This window comes from Salvia hispanica, chromosome 1, assembly GCF_029641045.1.
Source record: "Salvia hispanica isolate PSC_SH4W2 chromosome 1, Shi_PSC_v1, whole genome shotgun sequence".
Classification (NCBI taxonomy): domain Eukaryota; kingdom Viridiplantae; phylum Streptophyta; class Magnoliopsida; order Lamiales; family Lamiaceae; genus Salvia; species Salvia hispanica.
In genome coordinates, this window is record NC_142692.1 from 43,503,038 (window position 1) to 43,528,559 (window position 25,522).

The 25,522-nt window shown below is 35.1% G+C and overlaps 5 protein-coding genes across 6 annotated transcripts; 4 read left to right on the top strand and 1 right to left on the bottom strand.

Annotated features, from left to right (window-relative positions):
- Nucleotides 1-1,892: 1,892 nt before the first annotated feature.
- Nucleotides 1,893-3,620, bottom strand: LOC125217551 (F-box protein SKIP22-like). Its single transcript, XM_048119069.2, has one exon. It carries the CDS (start codon nucleotides 3,598-3,600, stop codon nucleotides 2,080-2,082), a length of 1,521 nt encoding a protein of 506 aa, XP_047975026.1. The 5' UTR covers nucleotides 3,601-3,620; the 3' UTR covers nucleotides 1,893-2,079.
- A 1,349-nt stretch (nucleotides 3,621-4,969) lies between these two features.
- LOC125199985 (uncharacterized) lies at nucleotides 4,970-5,457 on the top strand. Its single transcript, XM_048097806.2, has 2 exons — nucleotides 4,970-5,101; nucleotides 5,209-5,457. The coding sequence occupies exons 1-2, from the start codon at nucleotides 4,973-4,975 to the stop codon at nucleotides 5,335-5,337; spliced, it is 258 nt and encodes an 85-aa protein (XP_047953763.1). The 5' UTR covers nucleotides 4,970-4,972; the 3' UTR covers nucleotides 5,338-5,457.
- A 1,362-nt stretch (nucleotides 5,458-6,819) lies between these two features.
- Nucleotides 6,820-7,624, top strand: LOC125199992 (thymocyte nuclear-like protein). Its single transcript, XM_048097812.2, has one exon. It carries the CDS (start codon nucleotides 6,876-6,878, stop codon nucleotides 7,365-7,367), a length of 492 nt encoding a protein of 163 aa, XP_047953769.1. The 5' UTR covers nucleotides 6,820-6,875; the 3' UTR covers nucleotides 7,368-7,624.
- A 969-nt stretch (nucleotides 7,625-8,593) lies between these two features.
- LOC125223524 (methyltransferase) lies at nucleotides 8,594-12,784 on the top strand. Of its 2 annotated transcripts, XM_048126709.2 has the most exons (9): nucleotides 8,594-8,850; nucleotides 8,973-9,046; nucleotides 9,475-9,617; nucleotides 9,697-9,743; nucleotides 9,836-9,944; nucleotides 10,063-10,124; nucleotides 10,242-10,356; nucleotides 10,480-10,642; nucleotides 12,528-12,784. In XM_048126709.2, exons 1-8 carry the CDS (start codon nucleotides 8,686-8,688, stop codon nucleotides 10,629-10,631), a joined length of 867 nt encoding a protein of 288 aa, XP_047982666.1. In that variant the 5' UTR covers nucleotides 8,594-8,685; the 3' UTR covers nucleotides 10,632-10,642; nucleotides 12,528-12,784. The 2 variants fall into 2 exon arrangements, with proteins under 2 accessions (XP_047982666.1, XP_047982664.1); XM_048126707.2 differs by lacking the exon at nucleotides 12,528-12,784 and having other exon boundaries at nucleotides 10,480-10,823.
- Nucleotides 12,785-16,109: 3,325 nt separating this feature from the next.
- LOC125223580 (uncharacterized) lies at nucleotides 16,110-16,640 on the top strand. Its single transcript, XM_048126785.2, has one exon. The coding sequence runs from the start codon at nucleotides 16,281-16,283 to the stop codon at nucleotides 16,485-16,487; it is 207 nt and encodes a 68-aa protein (XP_047982742.1). The 5' UTR covers nucleotides 16,110-16,280; the 3' UTR covers nucleotides 16,488-16,640.
- Nucleotides 16,641-25,522: the final 8,882 nt, after the last annotated feature.

Here is a 25,522-nt window from a genome sequence, read left to right on the forward strand (position 1 = left end):
TGCGGTTGTTCGACAGCCGAGGATCGTGACGGCCTATTGCGAGCCACGAGATCGCCGCAACAATCAAAATTGAAATATTTTTTAAAAATTCTTTAATTTTTTTTTATAAAATACTATTCCCAATTATTTTGTCCAATTAATTTTATTCTAGTCCAATTAAAATATACCAATAATTAAAAAAATGTGAGGCGTGGTTATGGCGTGACTGGACACAAGTTTTATGTGGCGAGCAGTGGCGTATGCAAATGGGAGCAAGGGAACTGTACCCCCAAAAGTTTGTAGTTTAATACTCCCTCCGTCCCAAGATAAGCGACTTGCTTCTTTTTTGCCCTCGTTTTAAATTTTTTTTATAAAATAGTTAGAGTGGAGAGAGAGTAAAGTAATAGAGAGAATTATGTAGAGGAGAGTCTTCTTTACATAATTCTTACTCGTACTTTACTTTTTCTCCACTTCAACTATTTTATATTATTTTTTCAAAACGAATGCGAAAGAAAAGTGAGTCGCATATCTTGTGACGGAGGGAGTACTGTATATAGTCATATATTTACCAAGTTGATATCTGTCCCAGTGGCACATATATTTACCAAGTTGATATCTGTCCCAGTGGCAAATGCGCTCTTCTCTACTTGGTTGTTCCAAGTTTGAATCTTCTCAACCACATTTCTTGTTTTATTTGTTTTATCTTCTCCAAATTAACATTATTTTACTCCATATCACCTCCTTATCAATTTAATTTATTTGTTTTATCTTCTTCAAATTAACATTATTTTACTCCATATCACCTCCTTATCAATTTAATGTTGTTTTTAATTCATATCTCCTTCTGAATTCATGTGTACGTTTCATTAATTGTTTCGTTTTTAACAAACATTTATTACTTCAACCACTACTAACTTGCTCTTTTTTAATACTATAATTTTATATTCTTTCATAAATAATCTTCATTAATTATTTTTTATAGATAATTGTATCTAATATAGTGTATAATATTTTACAAACTACTAATTTGAAGTAAGTATCATAAAGTAATATTTATAAAATTAACCTCCTCATCATATATAATACAAAAATGCAGAACAAAATTATACGTGGGACATTTTTAGATTATACGCAGGACATTTTTAGATCTATGCTAAGTAACAAAACATGGATATTTCTATTTCATATGCATAATTTACTCTCTACGTGACACTAAAAAATAATTTTTTATTTATCTAAAATGAAGATTTTTGGTTAAAAAAATAAACACAGATTTTATTTTAAATATTGGTACATTAAGAAAACATAACAAAGAGAACAAAAATTTTAAGTCGGAGTAATTTTTTCGCACCCCCATATCAAAAATCCAGGATACGCCACTGGTGGCGAGGCATGACTTTGATGACCAGACGAACAAGTTTATATGGCTGAGGCATGACTTTGATGACCATACAAACAAGTTTTTTTTTGGCTAGAATATGACTACTATTCCACTGTTATGGACACTCTTACTACTAAGTATATTATCTCAACTATCGTTGCATTCAACAAATTTGAAAATTTGATTCAATGCCTACAAATATGAATCGAAATCAAATTCAAAGCCAATGATATATCCTTTCAGCCACTCCACTAACAAAATCATCAAATCTGACATTAATTTGTATGTTCAAAATATGGGGCAAAATCATCAGAAACAGAGAAACCAAAATTCATTTCTCCATGGCTGCTAAATCATATTCAGTGTGCATCAATATTTGCTGAGTTTTGTGAATATACAGAACAATATATTCACACACACAGCTGTAAATATGTATATACAGATTCAGCAAAACCAGTTGCCAAACTAGGTGACTTCTTCTCCAATAAAACAACACAACTTCATCAAAACAAAACAAACAATGCCATAGAAATGGAGAAAATAAAGGATCAGCCTTTATCAAAATTACCAATAGGTTAACATGTACAGCAACAGCAGTGCTGGAATAAAATGTCAATACCAAACTATTTTATACTATAATTGAACATACTACCAAGTACCAACAACGCAAAGATCAATAGAAATAACATAGAACTTCCTATAAACATGTATGCATATACTCAATCAAGAAACCTACCACCACGATTGCCTAGATTACACTGTGGTGAAAAGCTCCTCATAGGATGAGGGTTCACAGGAATATGCCGCCTGATCAGTGGGTCATCACCATGTGGCGGCTTGTCCCCTAGAAACCGCGCTACCCTTTGAAACATGAGTGGATTGGGATACCTTCTCCTCCTAGGCTGAGGCCAGTTCGGCACCGGCCAATAGGGTGAAGCTCTAACTCTGTTCGCAAGGCGCCTGCAGCCTTCCCGCCTGCTCCAAGCCGTCGCAAATGCCTTCTTCCAACTCACGTTGGCTTCTTTCATCTCAATGACGAACTCCTCACAAAACTTGGTCTTCCACAAGTCATCACTCGACCCCATATACCTCAGCTCCGAGCACACACAGCTCGCTCTTGCTACATCAACACCAGGCAAGGATTCCAAGATTTTCAACTTGAGCTCACTTGGCAGCCGCACGAAGCAGGGAGGAAGCTCCAAACCGGTCTCCTCGCATAAATCAATCAACAATGGCAGCGCCAGATTATCCTTCACAGTCCTCCAAAACCTAAACACCTCCTTCTCCGGAGATATGCCTGAAGATTCTCCATTTTCTCCACCTACATTCTCCATCGCGCCACAATTCGCCCACACAACGTTCAGAAAAGGAACCAATTCATCCTCGTTCAATCGAACCCCAAAATGCCGGCCTCCCTTGGCTGATGATCCATTGTCTAATGTACCATAAACATTCAAGTAATTCCCCAAATTCTGAAATTTCAAAACCACACGCTTAATAGCTTCATCGGAACCAACAATACTCTCACGCAGAGTGTAGGACAAGGAAACCCTAAACAGACCCGACGGCCACTCGTTGCGCAATTGAAAACCATCAACCACTGCATTTACCCTCTCATCAAAACCTACAAATCCAGACTCCAGCATAACCGCATGGACCGCGATCACAATCAGCTTGTGATCGCGCCCCGCATCGTCGCCCAACTCCGCCGCGAACACCTTCCTAAGAAATCCAGGCACGGAAAACGACCTATCTACAACATCATCCAATTCATGACCCATACCATCAATTTCAATACCGTCGTCATCGACTTCCATGTTACTCGCATCCGTACCTAGGGTTTCCCGTTTATCAGAATCAAGCATAACGGAATCGGAATCATCCGCTTCGGGGAGCGTAATTTGGGGATTCGAACATTCGGCATGATTAGAGCGAGGCGTAGGGGTAGAGTCGGTCACCTGCGGTAGGGTAATTGGGGAAACGGAAGCGGTGGCCGGCGCCGGGTCTTCAACGGAGAAATATATAAGGTCGCTGGAGGCGATTCCGAGAGATAGGAGGGTGTCTGCGCCGTCGGATTGGATGTCGTCATTCCGATTAAGAGAGAGGCGGATTGAAGCAGGCGATGGTGAATTGGGGAGGGTTTGGGAGAGAATTTGCCGGAGTTGGGGGAGAGTGGAGGAATTAGGGATTTCGATTTTTAGGGTTTCTTTAGATTCGAATGATCTGAGTCTGAGTCTCATGTTTGCAGAGACAGATGGGATGAGTTTGGGAGAAGAACTGTTCGTCGTTGTGTATATATATATATTGTTAATTTTATTTAAAAATTTAAAATGTTATTAATGTAAATTTTAATTTTAAAGCATTGTTTTTCGTCGTACTTATCTCTAAAATAAATTATTAATCGAATCAATAATAATCGAGCTACAACTATTTTCTTAGAAAAAAATTCAAAACATCTAATTTTAGTATTTTACCATGTGATAACTTTAACATTTTCATCTTAAAATCAACTTCTCCATATATAATTGGAAAAATTTGATTAACCAGAAACAAAATTGTAAATTTCTTGACGTACACAAAATAAAATAAAATAAAAAATACTGGACTTGAAGAGAAAAAAAGAAAATAAAAAAAAAGGTTCTAGTACGTTATAGTTCAATAAAGGGTTTTTGGCTTTTTAAATCAAAATCTTTTCCCAAATTCTGGTTTTTCCCATGCACTACGAGATTTGTTTTTAAAACCACGAACTTTCATTTCGTTAGAATTTTCCCAACCCGACCCGAATAGCACATTTCCGACCCGAATAGCATAATTCAAAATGTTAAATTTGTGTTTTGTTTATTCAAAAGTTGTCATTTGTTATGTAATAATTGTGATTGTATGTATTATTGTGCCAAATAGTATCCAAGTAATGAATTTAGTGACAAATAGGATTAAAATTGACATGTAGACAATCCGGGTTTCGTCGTTGACCCGCCAGGGGAAAATCCTAACGAAATGAAAGTTCGTGGTTTTAAAAACAAATATCATAGTTCATGGGAAAAACCGAAATTCGGGGAAAGATTTTGGTTTAAAAAGCCAAAAACCCTTCAATAAACTACTGTATAATTTAGCATTTCATAAGAGAAAATTTAAAACAATTATAACTTGCTTAATATAAATCCATATTTACATATCACAGTATCAATTTAAATTTTTTTTGTGATAAATTCATTTTAATCATCCAAAATAAATTGCATAAAAATGAAAACAAACATAACCTCAGCGGTTTTTTTATTAATTACGATTCTCAATTAGACATTTATTTCGTAACTTAATCATAATTAAAATTTCAACCTCAGCAATTTACTTACACATACAAATTCTCCAACTCCAAATACCTTTCAAATTGGACAAATTTTACTTTACATTTATATACAACATAGCCAAATAAAACCAATTTCCAAAAAAAGAAAGGCGTAGCATTCTTGTAGCCACGCTCTTATCTCCTTCTCCGAATACAATTTCCTACATTAATTAATCATAAAATATTGACCGTCCGATCACTTTGTATCTACTTATATACCAAAACAAGTCTCACAACTTTTGACCTTACTCAAAAAATCCAACACCATGGCCAAAACCACCACCATTTGCACACTCACAACCCTCCTCTTCCTCCTCCTTCTATTCTCCTCCCACGCCACTGCCCGGCCGGGCCCCGCATTTCACGACGTCACTCCCATAGAGAATCATCACTCTGTGAGCCTCGCACATAATAGTAACACATGCATGCACGTTTTTATTAACGTTCTGTTTTGTATGTAAATTTGAATTTTATTAACGATGACGACTTGTGATTTTTTTAGGATCAGGACGGGGAGAAGGAGGCGGATCGAGATAACTGCGTCGGATTGAAAGATGATGAGTGCATGATGAAGAGAATGGTTGAAGCTCAACTTGATTACATCTACAACCAAAACAAGAAGAAGCCGTGATCCTTATATATGCAAGTATGCAACCATTTTCAATAATTTATGTTATTGCTTCAGAGATTAATACAATTTTGTTTTCATATGGATGTAATAAATCTCCTTATTAATAACGTTTAGTTCTTTTTAAAATTTGAATCATTTTTAATATATGAACTAAACCAATTGACTCTATGATTCGAGTTCCTTGTTCTTATTAATTCAACCCATCCTTCAAAAATGGTTCAAAATTGATCCAAAAAAATGAACATAAGTGCACGCTAATCTAATTTAAATCAATTAATAAAAACAATGCTCGAAGTCTATAATAAGTGATCCCTACAATTTTTAACTAGATATAGACTTTGTCGAGTGAATCAAGCCACCAAAGTAAGTCTATAATAAGTGATCCCTACAATTTAAGTAGATATAGACTTCTCTGGCGATCGAGCTAGTATAGGCTGATTGAGTTTGTCCATTCGACAAATCTATTTACGTGTGCCTTTTTATTATATAGCGACACAATATACACAAACATGTAATTAATGGGTTAATATCATGACTTATCGTGTTCGCGTCTTTATCAGATTGACCCAATAATAATACAATAATTTTCGAATGGTTCAGGTCGCGTTCGAGTAGCCCATTGATAATAATACTCCTATTACTTTTATTTTTATTCCTTGTATTTTTATTGCTTTATTAACTTTAGGATTATGTTTTATTTTCTTAGTTTTCAAATGCCGCCTTCATCACCAATTCCACAAGTGAGTGAGTGACTACATCCCTCTTTTCCTTGTCCTCACTGCCATAACCACCACAATAACACTACCAAGTCCTATATCCCCACAATACGTCTAGATCATTTCATTTTATTGATCGTGCAAACACCGTTATCTCAACTTATGAGAGACGAGTTTAAGTTTTGCGTCTCTAATAAAGGCGTGTTACAAAGATAATCAAATTGGTTGAATGGTGAAGGTGACAAACATAAGTTATTGTAGTTGTATTGGCTTGAGTTAGAATGTCTCATATGCATTTTTTTCAAATTACTAGTACTAATTTTAATGGATTTCAAAAGCAAAATAATACCAAAATGTGATATATGAGAGTCTAATTGGTCAACTAGTGCAAGATCGAAAATAAGCTGATTTTATCACTTCAGCAATCCAACTGTCTACGATTGAATTGATGTGTATTCCTTATGCGTCTTCATCAGAGACGCGAAATTAAAATTGCCACGCATTTAAAGGCGCGAAATGCAAACAAATATGTTTGGATATGATCTTAATGAATTGAGTTGTTATCAAGTCGACAAAATAACAATCCAACTCTAACTATTTATAAGCCTAATTACTAATAATCTAATATGTCCCACCATTTTTAACTCGGTATAAATCACTTTAATTGTTTCACTAACAAAATAATGAGTGTTGATAAAATCCATGTTTATGGCGCCAAATTTTATTACTGTTGACAGATATTTCCCGCCTCAATCAGCATTCCCTCCTTTTAAATGCCTTCAATCAAATGCGCAATTAAATAAAACAAAAAAAAAATAAAAAATGGAAATCAGCGATGAAAACCTAAAATCGGAGGAGGAGAAATGCAACTACTGGCTGCTGAAAACGGAGCCGGCGGAGTGGTCTTGGGACGACCAAGCCGCCAACGGCGGCTTATCCAATTGGGACGGAGTGAAGAACAAGCAGGCGCAGAAGTATATGAAGAGCATGAAAATGGGGGATCTCTGCTTCTTCTACCACTCCGGCGCCAAATCCCGGCGCGTGGTCGGCGTGGTGGAGGTGGTGCGCGAGTGGTACGACGAGGCGGAGGCGGTGGACGTCAGGGCCGTGGGGGAGATGAGGGCGGCGGTGGGGCTGGCGGAGATGAAGAAGGAGTTGAAAGGGGTGGAGTTCGCGCTGTTCAGGCAGCCCAGGCTGTCCGTTTTGCCGGTGGAGAAGGGGGTTTGGGAGAGAGTTTGCCGGATGGGAGGTGGATATGGGGATGATGAGGATGATGGTGATAAGGATAAGGTGTTTGATAATATGCCTCACTGAAGATTTTGGTTTTTGATTGATTGCCTTGTTAAGGTATTTTTGTGCAAAATTGCATTCGGACTTTTACTAGTTTAGTGTACCTACTTGACGAAAGGTTTGATCAAATGCCAATGTGCGATGCTGCGGAAATAAGAATCGAAGTGGTGATTATGATTAGCTTAGGTGTTTGATGATATGCAAGATTTTGCCTTTTTTTTGGCTTTTTAAGTATTTTGTGTATATTTTGGGCAGCATTCAAGCATTTTTTTTGCGCGAAATTGCAATGGTTTGTGCACCAACTTGATGAAAGGTGTTATCAAATGCAAATACCATACTCATTTGTCAACGAGACAAATAGACTAGTTTTACTATTTTGGGCCCTACAAAATTAGACAAAGTCTAAAATTAAAATTTTTTCAACAAATAATAATCTACGCATCATTTATAATGTGGACTTATAATCTACTAAAATTCATTCCACTACTTTTTTTCATCTCTTTTTTACTTTACCAAATTTCACATTAAAACACGTGTTATTTATAAGTTTGTCAATTTTCACCAGCAAGAAATAGATGAAAAAGAAGAGTGTTAAAAAAAGAAATATTGCACATCTTTTTATTATGAATGTTCAATAGATTTTTATTCGAAAATTGTGTTGTAATAAATCATTTATTTTTTAATAATTAATCATTTCCAATTATATAGATTTTATTTTTGTAGATACTACTATTATTAGATTTTCCTAACAAGGAATATTTCCTATTCCAAAAGAGTATGCTTAATTTAAATTTTGTGTGTCCTACAAAAATATGCTTATTATTTTTTTTGAAAATCACTTGTTATATTTCTATATTATCTTTCTAACTTATTTTTAACTAACAATAAAAGCTTAGATCATTTCTCTGCTCTCTACTTTAACTTATTTACTAAAGTGTCCCTATTTATTATTTAATTAGTAACTTTTTAGTATTTATGGATCATCAAACTAAATACTATGACTATATGAAGAAGTTTGTTTCTTATGTTTTTTTCTTAATTCTTGTAAAATTTTCTGTCTAGCTATATAATTGAGACAAAATGGAATTTAACATCATTAATTCATTTTTTTACAGATTTATTGAAGCTCTTAAAAAGATAGTTTATGGTTGAAAATTGAAATGTACATCCATTTCTCAATTAAAAAAAATTAAGAAAGACACATAAATGGAGTGAAAACGCGATTTCAAATTATATTCCATCGACTTCAAAAGTCGCTGAGCGTTGTTTCAAAACCCTGTGCGAAGAATTAGGAGAGCCAGAGGCCGCGCCGGCGATAAACCCTGCCGCCGGAGCTCTTCCAATGCAAGTCATAAGCTGTAATCCGCGGCTCTTCAGCCTAATCAACCGCTCAACGCAGCATTTCAATCTGCGCCCATTCTCCTCCTCTTCATCATCCTCAGCCTATTCCAGCCAGTCACGCGGCGGACTTCCTCGATTCTTCTCCGAAACCTTACCTACCATTAAGGTACTTCCACTCCCCCAATTTTCACCAGCAATTGTGCACGTTTTCGTGTGCACACACTGATACACACGGCTTATTGTTTAAGAAACTGCATTTGTAAGCGTTATCGTGTTTCAATTTTGTAGGGTGGTGTTGTGAGAGTGAAAGGCGACGAGTTCTGGCACATGACCAAAGTGCTAAGACTAGGAATCGATGATAGGTAATATGACTTCCGTTAATTTTGGTTTAATCTCGTAGTCAAGCTCAATATATTGATGAATTGGTGATTTTTTATTGATTTTGTGGAATGAATCTGATTTTGATAGCTTACTTGTCTTCATTCTCACCTCTGTGTTTTATTTGCATTATGCACACACTTTAAAGAGTAAGAGAAATGAATAATTGCTTAAGAGATGTCCTTTTTTTGAGCTGTTCCGATTTCTGAGTCTGTCGACATTTTTTCTCGCAAATTTGGATTACACGAGGTGATTATCAAATCACTAAAAGTTATGGAAAAGGAGAACATGATTTTGAAGAGAAGAGATGTTACACATTCGATTTATTTCTAGGGATGTGGAAGCTTTGAAGTTACTTGTCTCTAATTCGGTATCAATATGGTATGATTTATATAGATCTTTACATTGCAAGGGTAGAGCTATTTAATGGAAAGGGCGGTCTCGTTGAGGGGCGCATAGAGAGTATTGATCGTTCTGGGGTGGATTTTGAAGCAGTGGAGAACCCAAAATTAGTTTCTCAACCAACCACTCAGTGGCACGTTTTCGCTGCGTTCAGTGAGTTTCTGGAGAACTTGTTTACCTTATTTCCCCTGTGTCTTGGGATTCTATATCTGATTTACGTTGTTTATTTAAGGCACTCTCAAGGGAGGGAGAGCTGATTGGCTAGTGGAGAAATGCACTGTATGAACTTCAGCTGATGGTAATTTTCGTTTAATTTGTGGTTTTCAGAGATATTTATTATATCTATTTTTTCTTCATTTTGTGCACCACAGGAACTTGGAGCATCCAGTGTGACACCGTTGCTAACTGGACGCTCTCAGTCAATTTCAGAAAACAGGGCTGACAGACTGCAGCGAGTTGTATTGGCAGCAGCTAAGCAATGTAATATACTATGATGCTGCTTTCTTTCTGCATTGTTTTCTTTCATATTAGGTCATTATGAAATCATTTTCATGTTTTGAATTTTATTTTGTTCATCCAAACTACCTTGTATATGTAGGTCAACGATTACATGAAATGATTTTGAAGCCTCCCATTGCAGTTGGTGAACTTCTACCTGTTGTAAGTGTATTCTGTAAAATCATAGTAATTTAGTAGTGTTTGACTGATGAGTTTTGTCTAACCTTTAACTCTGTTCTCATGTTTCATGTTGTGCTCTTTTCTCTATCCTCTATTTAGGTAGCTAATTCAAGATTAGCATTTTTGGCTGCGGCAGAGGCTACTCCCGTTTTTAATGCATTAAGCTCTATAAACAAAGAACCTAATGGAATCATTATAATTGGCCCTGAAGGAGGTTAGTGACTAATACATTCTATGTATAATCCCACCCCTTTTTGGATGAGGCTATGTTTAGTCCTTTGCTCTTTTTCCTCGATCCATTATGCACAAATAATTAATAAAGTCCTTTCATACGTAGACTTCACCAAAGAGGAATTGAACTCGTTAAGGGAGGCTGGAGCAATTGCTGTTGGTCTGGGCCCACACCGTTTGCGTGTTGAAACTGCTACAATGGCTCTCCTTTCTACTGTGATGTTATGGTCCGACTGCCAGGAATTAGCAAGCAATTAATTGCACTTCAGGCAAGTTCCTTTTCTCGATATGTATGTCATACATTTTTGACATGTCTTATGTCAAATCAATATGTAACTCTAGAACTTCCATATCAATTCACCTTTCTTGACATGACATAAGCTCTTAACCTTGTACATATGCTTGCAACTTGTCTAAAGTATACCAGAAAATTTCTTGCTTGCAATCAAACCATTCCCTTGTGTAGTTATGTATCCCTCTTGTTCTAAAAAAAGTGAAAAAAATAATCCTAGTGTCATTATATGCCCGCTTGAGTCGAACAAGTTCTATCTCAATTGTGACCGGACACACATACTCAAGGTGATGATGAAACTGAAACTGAAACTGAATAGGGCTCTTTTTGTTGATAAATGAACAAAAATTTAAAGCCGCATCACAGTGGTCTCGAATTCGAGACCCTTTGGCATCGTGCATTAACTGCAATACCACTAGGCTAACACGCACGTGGATAGGGCTTTTTGGATACTTGTGATGTCGTTGTACTTGGAACTGATATTTGTAACAACCAAAGGTTATGTTATTGAAATCCTAATATGAACATCTTTGGCTTTTGAGAATGACAGAAGGAAACGTCACATAATTGACTTATTTGTAGGGAATTTAGTGGTTTGCCTTAGTTAACGGTCTTCTACGGAGTCTACAAAGCTCTATTTTCTCTCTCTTATTAATTTCTCACTCCTTCCACTCATTTTCACATTAAGAACATATGTTTATTATTTTGCAAAAATTATAATTTATGAACAATTATTTATTTTTACCCTTATTTTCTTGGTTTACATACTTTCACAAACATTAGATAAGGTTATTATATAGAAAAAGAAATATTAAAACAGTTTAAAAACTTTCTTGTTGAAAATGATAGCGCAAAACAGCAGAATTTCAGCGGCAGACTTTTGCATATAAGTTGAAAAAAACTAGCTATGTTTGATTAAATTATTTTTACGACGAATGGTTTTATTTCTTTCCAATATTATAATGTATACCCATTTGAGTGTTTTGACCTATTTGATTAGTATAATGCATTATTGAAATGTGGAATTGGCTTAACCAGAGAAGGTTTACCTTGGGTTTCTTCTCTTTGAAAATTTCACCGTCTGAACTTTGAACAGAATCATTCATTGAATGCTTACTCTATCTTTTTGATGACTTAGACGAATACTCCCTCCGTCCGCCATTAAGAGTCTCATTTCTTGACGGTACGGATTTTAAAAAATGTTAAGAAAAGTGGGTGGAAAAAAGTTAGTGGAATAGGGGTCTCACTTGTACATATAGTTTTAAATGAAATGTGAGTGGAATGAGTTAGTGGAAGGTGGGACCCTATTACCATTTATGGTAAAAGTGAATCGGGACTGCTATTTGCGGATGGACTAAAATGGAAAAACGGGACTCCTATTTTCGGACGGAGGGAGTATCATTTTTGAGTCACTCGCCCCTTAAAAGGCCTTATAAGAGGGAGGGTTATCCACACTTATATAGAGGAGCTAGGATCATCACCAAGTCGATGCGTGACAAGATTTTAATAGTTTTAATAGTCAAAACAAAAAATATTCTCACTGTGTTTTCAATTACCGATACTTAAGTTATGTTTTTTTTTTCGCAAAATTGTCTCTTAATTACTGTATTATTGGTGTTATCATCAATGAATAGGAAGAAAGGGAGTAAAAAAAGAAGAAGAAAGAAATGGTTAAATTTAAAAAGTAGGGTTGTTTGGATTTCAAACCTAAAAATTGACTACGAAGTGTGGCTGACTATTTACTCTAGTTAGTAAAAGTGGCCATTACAATATTGATATATATTAATGGAGTATAATTTTTTATTGCATTTGTTTAATGTGTGTACATCATATATATGATATGCATTGACTTTGTTGAGCAGAAGTTAAGAGGCCAAAGGCATGTGGTGTGTATTGAGAGATATCATCAAAGTCACGACTTTGAAAAACCGATACTGTTATTTACACTTTCTTGTGAAGTTGACATTCAATAGATGTGTTTGCTAAGTTTCTACTTTCATTTCATAACAAATAATTCTCCCACTATTTTTCAATCCCCATTTATGTTTTGGTTGACATCTGAACAAGTGTGGAATATGCTTTTCCTCATTTGAAAAATGAAACTGTATCAACTTGATTACTTGTATATCTTGTAAAAATAGTCTCTTGTATATTTATAAAAAATTGTTTTGTAGACATCATGCTACAATATATTATCCTCAGGACCCGTTTGGTTTTACGGATAAGATATAACAAGATAGTTATGATGAGATACTCTAAGATAGTGTAAAGAATCTTGTTTTAAAACTTATTCACCTACTATGCCGTATGACTTATTTTTTGTACTCATAATATATTTTTACTCATTACTAGTTACTACTATCATTATATTTGAAGTGTGATTTTTTTCTCCACCATAATACAGTAATTGTTTTTATTAAAATCACATTCCATTTGGCATATTTTTAAAGGAGAAAGGAATACCGAATATGTAGTGCTTTAAATAATGTTTGTATGGGTGAAGACATGAATGATAGGAGTTGTACTTGTCAAATTTAAATGACGTGTGGGTAGAGCGTAGAGATATGACTGCTTAATAATGGTTCAAATCTTTTTGCATATAATTATTTTGTACTATCATATAGTAGTAGTAATATTCTCTCTCTCTCCATTGATGTTTATTTTATTTCACCTATATGTGAGTGGATATATGCATATTTTGACACGAGAGGATAAGATTACAAATGATGACTTGATCGCACACTGAATTCGTTTTCTTCATTTTGCACTATATCTATAAGAAAGACAATCTCAATTTTTAACGGCAAAATGGCAAAATCACAATTTTAATGACCATTCAAAATTTGGATTGCAAATCACAAATTTCAAAAATTTAAACGGATTTGCAAACTTTTATTACTTCATGAGTTATCATTCAAATAGTAAAAAATGCAAGAGAAACCAGAATTGGTCTCTTCCAATTTTGCAAATCACAAATTTCAAAAATTTAAACGGATTTGCAAACTTTTATTACTTCATGAGTTATCATTCAAATAGTAAAAAATGCAAGAGAAACCAGAATTGGTCTCTTCCAATTTTACAAACAATTAGCCGTTATTAGAGCATCTACAATGGCTTTAGGCCAGCTACAGGCTAGCCACTCTCTCTCTGCCACGTCATCAGCACTAAAAATTCATCTGCTACATCATCATTTTAATCAAATAGGCTAGCCACAATAAAAATAATTCAAAAACAACTACATTTACGGAATTAAATTTACGATAAATTACGGAATTAAATTTACGAGACATATACGGGAAAATTCATTAATTTCATTTAAAAAAAAAGTACATTCATTAAAAAAAAAATTACATAATAAAGAAAAAAACTATCGCCGTGCAGTCTTCCGTGCCCACAACTCTTCAATTAAATCCTTTTAGAGTTGAATATGAGCATCAACTTGGCGCATGTCGGCATGTGCCTGGAGACGGCCGGTTTCATCGTGAGGTACCCCCCTTCGTACGTTGGGGGTGGCCACGCCGTGGCTTGGACCAGCTGCATCAGTATCGTCATTGGCCCAATTAGTCAGTTGTACGCCTTCGTCTTCGACGATCATGTTGTGCATGATAATGCAGACGTACATTATATCATTAATGCATTTGACATCCCACAAACACGATGGACTCTTAATTGCCGCCCATCGAGACTGGAGCACACCAAATGCGCGCTCCACGTCCTTGCGCGCCGACTCCTGCCTTTCCGCAAATTAGGCCTTCCTGTCATCATTTGCGTGCCTGATCGTCTTCACAAAGATAGACCACCTAGGGTATATCCCATCCGCCAAGTAGTAGCCCATATCATGCCGTTGCCGTTGGTCACAAATGAGACGACCAGACCGATGCCCTGACACTTCTCGTTGAAGAGGGGCGACGAGTTGAGGACGTTGAGGTCGTTGTTCGACCCGGCTACCCTAAAATACGCATGCCAGATCCACAGTCGGTAATCAGCTACGGCCTCGAGGATCATCGTGGGATTCTTTCCCTTGTAGCCGGTCGTGTAGGCCCCCTCCTTCCAGGCAGTTGGACAGTTCTTCCACTCCCAATGCATACAATCTATGCTGCCTAACATCCCGGGGAACCCATGCTGCTCCCCGTGCATCTGCATCAGATCCTGACAATCTTGGGGGGTAGGGCTTCGAAGGTACTGATCATGGAAAATTGTAATCACGCCTTGACAGAAAAACTTCAGACATTCCAGAGCAGTCGTCTCACCGATGTGGAGGTACTCATCCCACATGTCTTCCGCGCCTCCGTAGGCCAACTGCCTGATTGCCGCCGTGCACTTTTGAATAGCGGTGTGGCCGGGTCTACCAGCCCGCATTGTGCCTGAAGCGGAAGCTCATATATCGACACTCCAAAGCGTCAACGATACACATAAACAACTCCCTGTGCATTCTAAAACGCCGCCCGAACATGTTTGCGTTAAACCGCGGCTCCGGAGCGAAGTAGTCAACATATAGCCGCTGATGTGCAGCTACGTGATCCCGATCAATCACTGTTCGGCGGTGGACAACGGGTCGAGGGCGAGGTACTGCCTGCTGTTCGACCCTTTGCATGTACCGCTCTATCTCGCGGTCCATGTAGGCCTCCATAGCCTCGTTCATCCGCTGTTCGTACTCCTCAGCATCCCCACCACTACCACCACTACCACCACTGCTACCACCCGCGTTACTCATCGCTCGATGTTGCTCTTGTACAAAAATTTAGAGAGAGAGAAAACTCGTTAAAATAAGTGGTGCAAATGAAAATGAAACTAAAATCGCGTATATATAGTGTTTCAAAAATTTTCAAAAAATAAAAAATAAAAAATTGCACAGGCCGATCGCTCGCCGATCGGCACACCACAATGGCGGCGAGCGCCTGGAAATCAGCGTGCGCTCGCCTGTTTTTCGCCGAAATGCCGCTAACCGGTTCCAATGGTTCGGCTAGCCGACCGGCTAGCGACGCGAATCGACTAACCGGTGCGCTAGCCGCCATTGTAGATGCTCTTAGTTCTTACTATGAGTTAGTTCCACCTCTAGGAATTTGGTCAATCCTTTGGTTATAGTGATATGAAAGCTATAATATTAAATTAATAATAACACAAGATGTTGCCGCTATTTTTGGAGCTTATAAAATAAAATGTCACATGAGTATGACTCACATACAATTTATTTTTCCAAGTAAATACCGAAAATTAAAAAATAAACGTGTCATGGTCAAGGTGAGCATGCCATTCACCAAACTAGGATAAGAAGATCCAAAACCTATAATAATCTATATTTTATTATTAATCATGTTCCAATAATACTATAATCATCATATTTTCAAATTCATAAATTAATAAGATTAGAAAAGATAAAATAAACTACATTAGTCAATGTGCGCACGCCACGACCACGTTATAAATACCTCTACCAAACTGAAACTCATTTCACATTCCACACTCTTCAAACGCAGCACCGACTGCCGTTTCCCTCACTCTCACCTAAAATTCCGATCCAATCATCGGCGTTGCGCTAATCGGAGACGAAATTACGCGGCGGATTTTCAATCCGATCGATTCGCAGAAGGAGGAGCTTCGTTTCGGTGTGAGAAATGGCGAATCAGTTGGGGAATTTGGTGGAGGTGATAAGATCGAAGGTCCGATTGCTGAAGAAGTCGTCGAACTCGAAGAAGAAGCCGTACATAAAAATGGACAAGAGCGCGAGTGTGAAGGTGGAGATCCGCAGCCGGCAGGCGAGGAAAATCATCGACCGGACTCTCAAAACCGCCGATCGCCCTGGCAAGAAGCATCTCCCCTGATTCCTCGCACTTTTAATTAATTATTTGTATTATGTATAGGAGTTTGGATTTTCACAGCAGATGCCTCTCTTTGGTAAACTGAATCAGTAGTCAAAATTGCATAAAAAACTGTTTTATTCTCTTGATTTGAATAATCTGATACATATTTGCTAATTTTGCTTCGGCGGAGTATTTTGAGTGTTTCTGGTTTCCTAATTTGAATTTTACTTTCATCGGGATAGTGAAAATTTTGGAAACAGCAATTGTTTTGATTTGTGTTATTAATTTACTGTTTGGATAGAGATGATTAATTTTGATTAATTGCGCATTTGAGTGTGATGTAACGTCAAATTCTAATTTATTCAAATTGGAATTCACAGTGCAGTGTCCAACAGTCCATTCAATTCAATTAATTAAGTGTTAGGTGACTACTTTTGTTTGAACCTTTTTTATTTGAAAAATATTACTTATATTATTTTTTGGTTGCACAGAACATATTTATAAATATTTTAATAAATTGATTGAATGTAATGCATCAATAATTAAATAAATACATAAATGCTGTATTAATTACATTTATATAATTAGTTATTAGTAATCCCCTCAATCAACAAAATTACAATTGCTTTTTTCAAATATTCCATTTTACAATCCACTTTTGTTTTGGACGACTAGATTCACATTTTTAGACAATTCAAAGACGTTAGAATTTTCTACAAATTCAATCCAGTTTCAGTTAGAAAAAAATCAAATAAAATCTGTATGCAAACCCCAAATTATACACCTCTTTAAGCAATATGAGTACTATGTTTTACAACGAGAATCTGTATGCGTTTTTGAACATAGCGTGTGGACAATTAGTGGAATGCAAAGAAATCGAACGAGGCGGTTTATGCTATCAACTGATTACGCTGCATAATCATGCATCATACATTCTCAATTTGAACTTTCGCATATATAGAAATTGTGACAAAGACATTGGCATCTTTGTTGACACTGATCCTTGTAAGTTTTTTTCTAAAAAAATTTATCTATTAAGTATTTGATATACGTTTAGTATTCGCTTAGATTTAATTTTTTTTCTTGCATAATTTGGAAAATGCAAATATACATGAGATGGCTCTATGAAGTAATGCACAAGGGAGGAAGGGCTTGTTTTTAGTTTTAGCAAAAATAAGAAAACATGAATTGGATTTTTTAGTATGGGAAATGAGATTGACTTTTCATATTATTCACATATAGTTTTGATTCGTTCCTTGGAAAGTACTTATATGGTGGGAAGATCCATTGTTAGATCACTCATGTTTAAGCATTTGAGATACACAACTATAAAATGATTGGATAAGTTGTCATTTTATATTTGTATAGAAAGAAATGTATGAGTATCACCCAATAACTAACTGAGTGAAAAATTACATAGAAATAGACTGTGCTACATATCACTTTGAAAATATAAAGTAGTAAAAAAGCTGAACTTCATCATTCTCTCCCACACCAATATATCTGAATCCCACAAAACAACATCAATTCTTTCCAATTAAACCGAGAAAAACAGAGAAAACAGAGTGAATTGAGAAATGGAGAGACCCTGTTTCGAGTTTGAAAGGCAGAGTTCCGTCGTAGCCGGGAAGGTTTTCCACGATTGTTTGTGAAGCAGCAGCACACTTGATTCCAACAAAAAGTAAAACAAGCAAATGCAAGAATGGCTTCATGGCTTGTGACATTGCATTCCTAATTTATTCTTAATAGTGTTGGCATGATTCAAAACACCATTCATATATGTTATGCTTCTCCTTAAATTTAGCATTCAATGAGCACCGACGCGGGTTTGGTTTCTGTCGCTATCAGTTTTATTACACAATTTGTCACGTTGCAGAATTAAATTATTTCCATGTAATGTTTATTTTTTTCTTTATTGGTTAGAAAATAAACATTCGATTTCGATGTTATTTGGATTTGGATTCTTATACTCTCCGTTGCAGCTGCTTCTTGCTCGCTCAAATCATTATTCAAGACATGGAAGATCAAGCCTATGACGAAATGCAAACAACTTTGAGCAGAAACTTCAGTAATGTAACCATGCTTCTAGTAATTTCTAAACAACAATTGAGATATAATTTCTATAGAACTAGTTTAAATTCGCAAATAACGCAGAGCAAGAAATGGTGTGTGGTGACACCAGGATCAACCAGCGAGAATCTGTATGCGTTTTTGAACATAGCGTGTGAACGATTAGTGGACTGCAAAGAAATCAAATGAGGCGGTTCGTGCTACCAACCGTTTACGTTGCACAACCACCTATCATACATTCTCAATTTGAACTTTAACAAAGACATTGGCATCTTTGTTGAAACCTTCTAAGTTTTTTTTTTTCTTTTAATATTTTATATACGTTTAGTACTTGTTTTGATTTTGATATTTTTTCTTGCAGCATTTGGCAAATGCAAATATACATGAGCTAGCAATTAAAATGAATATGACTCAATTACGACAAGGAGAATGCCCCATGAATCAGAAGGATGCTTCTTTCTTTATTATTTTAGTAGTGATTTAGAGACATAATGTCTCCATGCCATAATGCCCTTATGTTTTTGTGCCATAAGAATAATTTATACATGGACAAATATACCCTTATTTCAAATAAAAGGAAATTAGCTAAATAGTTATGTAGTATAAACGTATAATTATTAAAGGAAAGTCAAATCAATGCAAATTAACTATCTTAATAGTAACTTTCAATAACTTTGGAGAATTATAATTAAGTCAATTAATAACTTTCTTCAAATTTGCATAATATAAAAAGATTTGAATTAATTTACCTTAAGATGGAGAATGTTATTTTATTGGAACACTAATATAAAAATTAACTTTTGAATTAAGTTTACTCATCTAATAATCAATGACAACTAACTAATATAAAAATTACAATGACAACTAACTAATATAAAAATTAACTTTTGAATTAGGTATACTTATCTAATAATCAATAACAACTAATTATTTGCATCAAATTAATTTATTATAAAAGAAATATTAAAATTAGTAAAGATATGAAAACGACTAATTGTATTTATACTTAATTTGTTGGTGATACCATTCAATGAACTAATGATGATTAAGTATTGTATCTCCTCGTGCAATCTATATCGCTACTCAAAATCATGAAATACAATTAAATTTGATATCTAAAAGTAAATTAAAATGATAAATGTTATTCGCATCAAATAACTATTGAAATTTTAATATAATAAATTCCGATATTTAATATTTTTCTTTATTCCAAATTACACAAATTGTTTCCATTTTCCATATTTTTCTTCGTTGCTTTGTTTATATTTCTATTCGTACTTTATCTTAAAATTATATATTTGTTTGTTCAAAGTGACACTTAAAATCAAAACTAAATTATTTCTCATATTCTCTCTAGAATGAATACAAGAATGAATTGTAAATAGCAATTTAATTAATCCACCGAAATCTGTACTATATCTTATACTCCGCATAACTTTCCATAATCAAGTCATTAAATACACTAATAAACTTTTTATAAGTATAAGGTTAGTATGGTATATGTACAAAATATAAATTTAAATAAAAATTTAAAACAATCTAAAATGACTATTTTAACCTCATTATAGCATTATGGCTTCAAGACATTATGTCTCTAAAACATTTTTCTATTTTAAATCGCTAATTATGTATTGTAACTATTACTCCCTCCATCCCATAGATGATACACTTTCCTTTTTAGTTTGTCCCACAATTGTTAGTACATTTCCTTTTTTTGAAAATAGCTCTTTCTCATATTAATATAAATATACTATCTTCGTTCCACCTAACACTCAAAATAACATTTTATATAATTTCGTGCCATTACCCAAATCATGTGTCATTTATTATAGGACTAGAGGAATACTACATTATACTTCCTCTGTCCCATTAGAAATGCAACGTTTTCCTTTTTGGGTTGTCCCACTAAAAATGAAACGTTTCCTAAAATGGAAACTATCACTCTCTCTACTTTTCCCTCTCTTTTACTTTACTCTCTCTTCATTAACTCACAAAACACCACTACATAAAATCCCGTGCCGAAAACCAAATGTTTCATATTTATTGGGATAGAGAGAGTATTAGTCAAATAAATATATGAGCTTAGTAACATATAGAAAATTCCAAGTGATTTAATCAAAGCAAGAACGGAAAAATTAGGCTGTGTTACATTTATACTGAGTCTCCGATTATTAATAGCTTGAAAATTAAGTGCACGCACTAACAGCAGTTTATATCATTAGTCAATTTTTATTTGATCCTCTTCTGCGTGAGATATAATATACAGTATGATAAATTAAGATGGATTTTGTAGGCTAAATTAGTATCGGATTCTATTATTATTATTTGGTTATCTAGAATCAGATGATGTTTTAAACAATTTCATTGTTTGGCTAATGCCTAATAAGATTGGAAAGCACTCCCTTCGTTCCAATAGAATAAGAATTTTTTTGGAGACGGAAATGTCCCAATTCTAATGGAACATCCCAGAAAAGAATATGTACCAATACTAACGGAACAAAGGAAGTAGTAATTTAAGTTCATTACTCCTTTCGTTCGTGGATACATGCAGTGGCGGAGCCACGGTGGGACCAGGGGGGGCCTTGGCCCCCCAACCGTTTTAACGTTTAGTATATATAATATATATATGCATCATTTACATTATCATTTGCTAGCCTAGATGGTGTGAATGTGAGTCATTCATTCAACAGATTCAAAGATTGATTCCTGCAGGGTGCATTTAATGTTAAATTCATTTTTCAACTTTATTTTTAATTTTTAATTTTCTTGTTGATCTTCATATTCTTTAATATTGATTTTCTCACAATAGTATTTTTATTGATTTTCTCTCTAGAGAATTTTCATAAATAATTTAAATATATATTCATAAAGAATGATATTAACAACTTAAGAATAGAAAATAATTCTATACATATGCAAATATATAATCTAATCCAAGTAAAATTAATATCAAATGCTACGCTCTTCAAACATATTTTTTTCAATTATCTATTTCTCAAGCGACTTTTATATAGCTTATGTTCGAGTTGCTTCCAAACACTGAACATACTTAATAAATTTAAAACTCTCTCCGTTCATAAAAGAATCTCATTTTGTCATTTTGGGATGTTCATAAAAAATAGCCCCATTCATTTTCATCCCATACTTTACCTCTTTTTTCCTCATCTGTCTTACTTTGCCTATATTTTTATACATTTTCTCTCTTATTTTATCAATTTGTCATTAAAACTCGTGTCGTCTACAAATGAGCCTATTTTTTGCGGAGGCGGGGAGTAGCTGTTTGGGCCCCCCATCGTTAAAAGTCTGGCTCCGCCACTGGATACATGTCTCACTTAAATGAGTGAAAAAAATGGATTTTTCCTTGCTTGATTTGTTTCTTGCATACATCGCTAGACCAGCCCTATAAATCCTTTCTATTGCGGGTTTTTGATGTAACCTTAATCCTACTTTTATAATTAATTTTATAATAAAATTTGATCGAAAGAAGTTAATGGAACATAAGTGAAACGAGACATTTAATAATAATAGATATCTTAGAGCATCCGCAGCGGTGCCCTGTCTGTCCGTGCCAGCGGCGGGGACACCGCTTGTCCGCCAATGAAGCTTGTCCGTCCTTGCCAGCGGCAGGGCGGTGCTCTTAGCTAAAAGCACGTCCGTGCCACTGAGCAGGTCGACGTGGCGGGCTGTAATTGGCCAACGACTTAGCCATAGGAAATTCTTTTTTTTTTTAATTCAAATTTAATTAAAAAAAATCATTTTTAAATTAAAAATTTCCCACTTTCCAATAAATTATATCCGTTTTCTACACACTTTTAATTTATTTTTCAATTTTTTTTCCCAAAATTCACATTTTCATCTATAATACTCCCACTTCAACATTAAATATTATGTAATTTTTAATTTGTAGGATTTTAATTATGTATTTTTTTATTTGTTAGGATTTTAATTATGTAATTTTTATTTTTTAGGATTTTAATTATGTAATTTTTATTTTTTAAGGTATTTTTATATTGTAGAAATATTTTTAGTAATTGAAGTATTTAAATTGAATAATAGAATGGTGGAACCCTTGATCTTGTCCTTGCGGAAGAGCACGGATGTGGGTGTTGTGCTCTTGCCTAAGGACAAGGAGTAAAAGTGGGTCCGGACCCACCTCCGTGCTCTTATTTAAGAGCACGGATGGGGATGCTCTTATAAGCGACAATACTATAAAACATTTAATGATGGACGAATGCATTATTATTTATCAAATTCTAGAGAGAGAAATTTCAAACACAAATACACAACTTATACAGAGGGAGTATCCAAAATGTGTTTATATAAGTTAATCGCCATATTTGAGAGTCGCGTAACGTAGAAATTAACATTAACACAAATTAACGTAGAGATTAACTTATACAGAGGGAGTATCCAACAAGCGTTTTCTGATTGAATGCAGAGAATCGTAGAGGGCGCATAACGTAGACAACGGAAGTAACATGGTGGCCTTTCCATAAATGTTAATCGTCAAATCCATAAACATTTGTTAATTATTGTTTCGATGATGATCGTTGGATTGATGCCATGCCCTTGCAACGTTCAACTAAATAATTGTACAATATGTTGTTTTTTGAAATGAAAGGGGAATGATTCGACTAATGAAATAATAGTAGTTTTAGTAAAATACACATACAGAAACATACAGAAACAAGAATACGAAATTCCAAGTGCTTAAATCCAAGCAAGAACGGAAAATTATGAGATTTTAGAGTGGGAAGAGAGATAACCATCATCTTATCATTTCCAAACACTCCCTAGGCTTGTATTCTGGTGGCGTATGCCCTGCCCCCTGCATATATGCACTGCAACCATAAAATTATGTTACTAATATTTTACTTCATTTCAAATTAAACATATAAAAATATTGCATCTTTAACTTGCCTTGATTGTAGCAAACATGAGGCTGAGGCTTACTCTTGTATAGCTCTGTGTATATGCAAATCATATAACACACAAGGTTGAGCAATGAGATTTTTACTTCAATCATCAGTTGCTAGAGTAGCAAAATTCACCCTGCAACTTGAGCATCGACGGTCCACGCCCTCCACTCATCATTCACGGACACATTCAGTTTGCGTATCCATTTCAACGTGGCAATGTAAGGTACAGTCATGTCAAAAACAAAGATCAGCTGAATAGCTTCACTAAAGTTGTCAAAAACATATAAATGAGTTTACAGACCGTGGGATCAAATTTTGAGGTCACCTATCCATCACTCAGCTTTTGATGATACTCGACAACACTCAGTTAGGTCGTTAGCCCACACGTTGGAGGTCACATAACTGTCTACCTGTAGATGACTACAACTTTGAATTAGGTCGATGATTACATGAAGAATACACGGCATGTTTACATTAATTCTTTCCAATTAAACAGAGAGCAGTGAATTGATGAGAAATGGAGAGACCCTGATTCGAGTTTGAAAGGCATAGCTCCGTCGTAGCCGGGAAGGGTCTCCACGATTGTTTGTGAAGCACCACACTTGAATCCGAAAAAAGGCAAAACAAACAAAAATGGAATCATGGCAACCAACTTTGCTTTCCTAATTTAGTTCAAACGGGTCTAATTAGAATGGCCTATCTAAAATAGTGTCATCATACCTTATTCAATACATGGTTCAAAACACTTTTTGGAGTATTATTCAGAATCAATACATTGATAAAATATCTCCCTATAAACACTTTTCGTAAATTTACTATCTAGAAGCACTATAAACACTTTAGGATAATAATTCAATTTTTATTTTATGGATTATTATATACTCCTCTGTCTGCGAATAAGAGTCCCATTTTTCCATTTTAATTTGTCCGCGAATAGGAGTTCCGGTTCACTTTTACCATAAATGGTAATTGCGTCCCACCTTCCCCTAACTCATTTCACTCTCATTTAATTTAAAACTAATACTTCCTCCGTTCCTTAGTAGATGTCACACTTGGGAGATAGCACGAGATTTTAGAAGATATTATTTTGTGTGTTAAGTGGTGAGAAAAAATACTATAATTTTATAATTGATGTGAGAAGGAACTTTTTCCAAAAGGGGAAATGTGACCTCTTTTGTGGGACAAACAAAAAAAGGAAAGTGTGACATCTATTGTGGGACGGAGGGAGTATATATAAATGAGACCCCTATTCCACTAACTTTTTTCTACCCACTTTTCTTAATTTCTTAAAACCCGTGTCGCCCATAAATAAGACTCTTAGTGGTAGACAAAGGGAGTACTTATATACCATTGTAATTAAATTGACATATTTTAATTTAAAATATACAGTAGTTTTTATTGTAATTAGCGATGTGATTGCCCATGCTTTACATATTGAATTTTTTTAAGCAACATATATTCTTTCTCCATTGGTTGAAGAATACATGTCTCACTTAAATGTGTGAAAAAAGTTTGCATTTTTTCCCGCTCGATTTGTTACTTGCAGTCATCGCCGCATCGGTCCTATAAATCATTTCTATTGCGGGTTTTGATGTTAAGGTAAATCCTATTTTTATAATTAGTTTTATAATAAATTTGAGGAAAATCAGTTAGTAGAAAAAATGTTTATAATCCATATAGTAAAACTGAAAAGAGATATATTATAACGACAATTCTATAAAATATTTAATGATAGATGTATGCAGTATTAGTTGAAAGTTTTCAAATACAGATACACAACTTATACAGGGAGCATCCCACATGCTTTTATACAAGTTAATCGCCACATTTGATAGTCCGAACACAATAACGAAACACGGTACCTGTGTTATAGGGGGCTGGGGTCGAGCCACCTCTGGATCATGGGAAAACATTGCAGGGGCTTGTATTCAACCGGTGTGTGCCCGGCCCCCTAAAACACAGTGTCCACCAATCTTAAACATCAACTCTGAAGAACTCTATAATATGTGCAAACAATTTCTTACCTTCACAATCACAGTTGCGTATGTTAGCTCGTGCTCGCTGTGT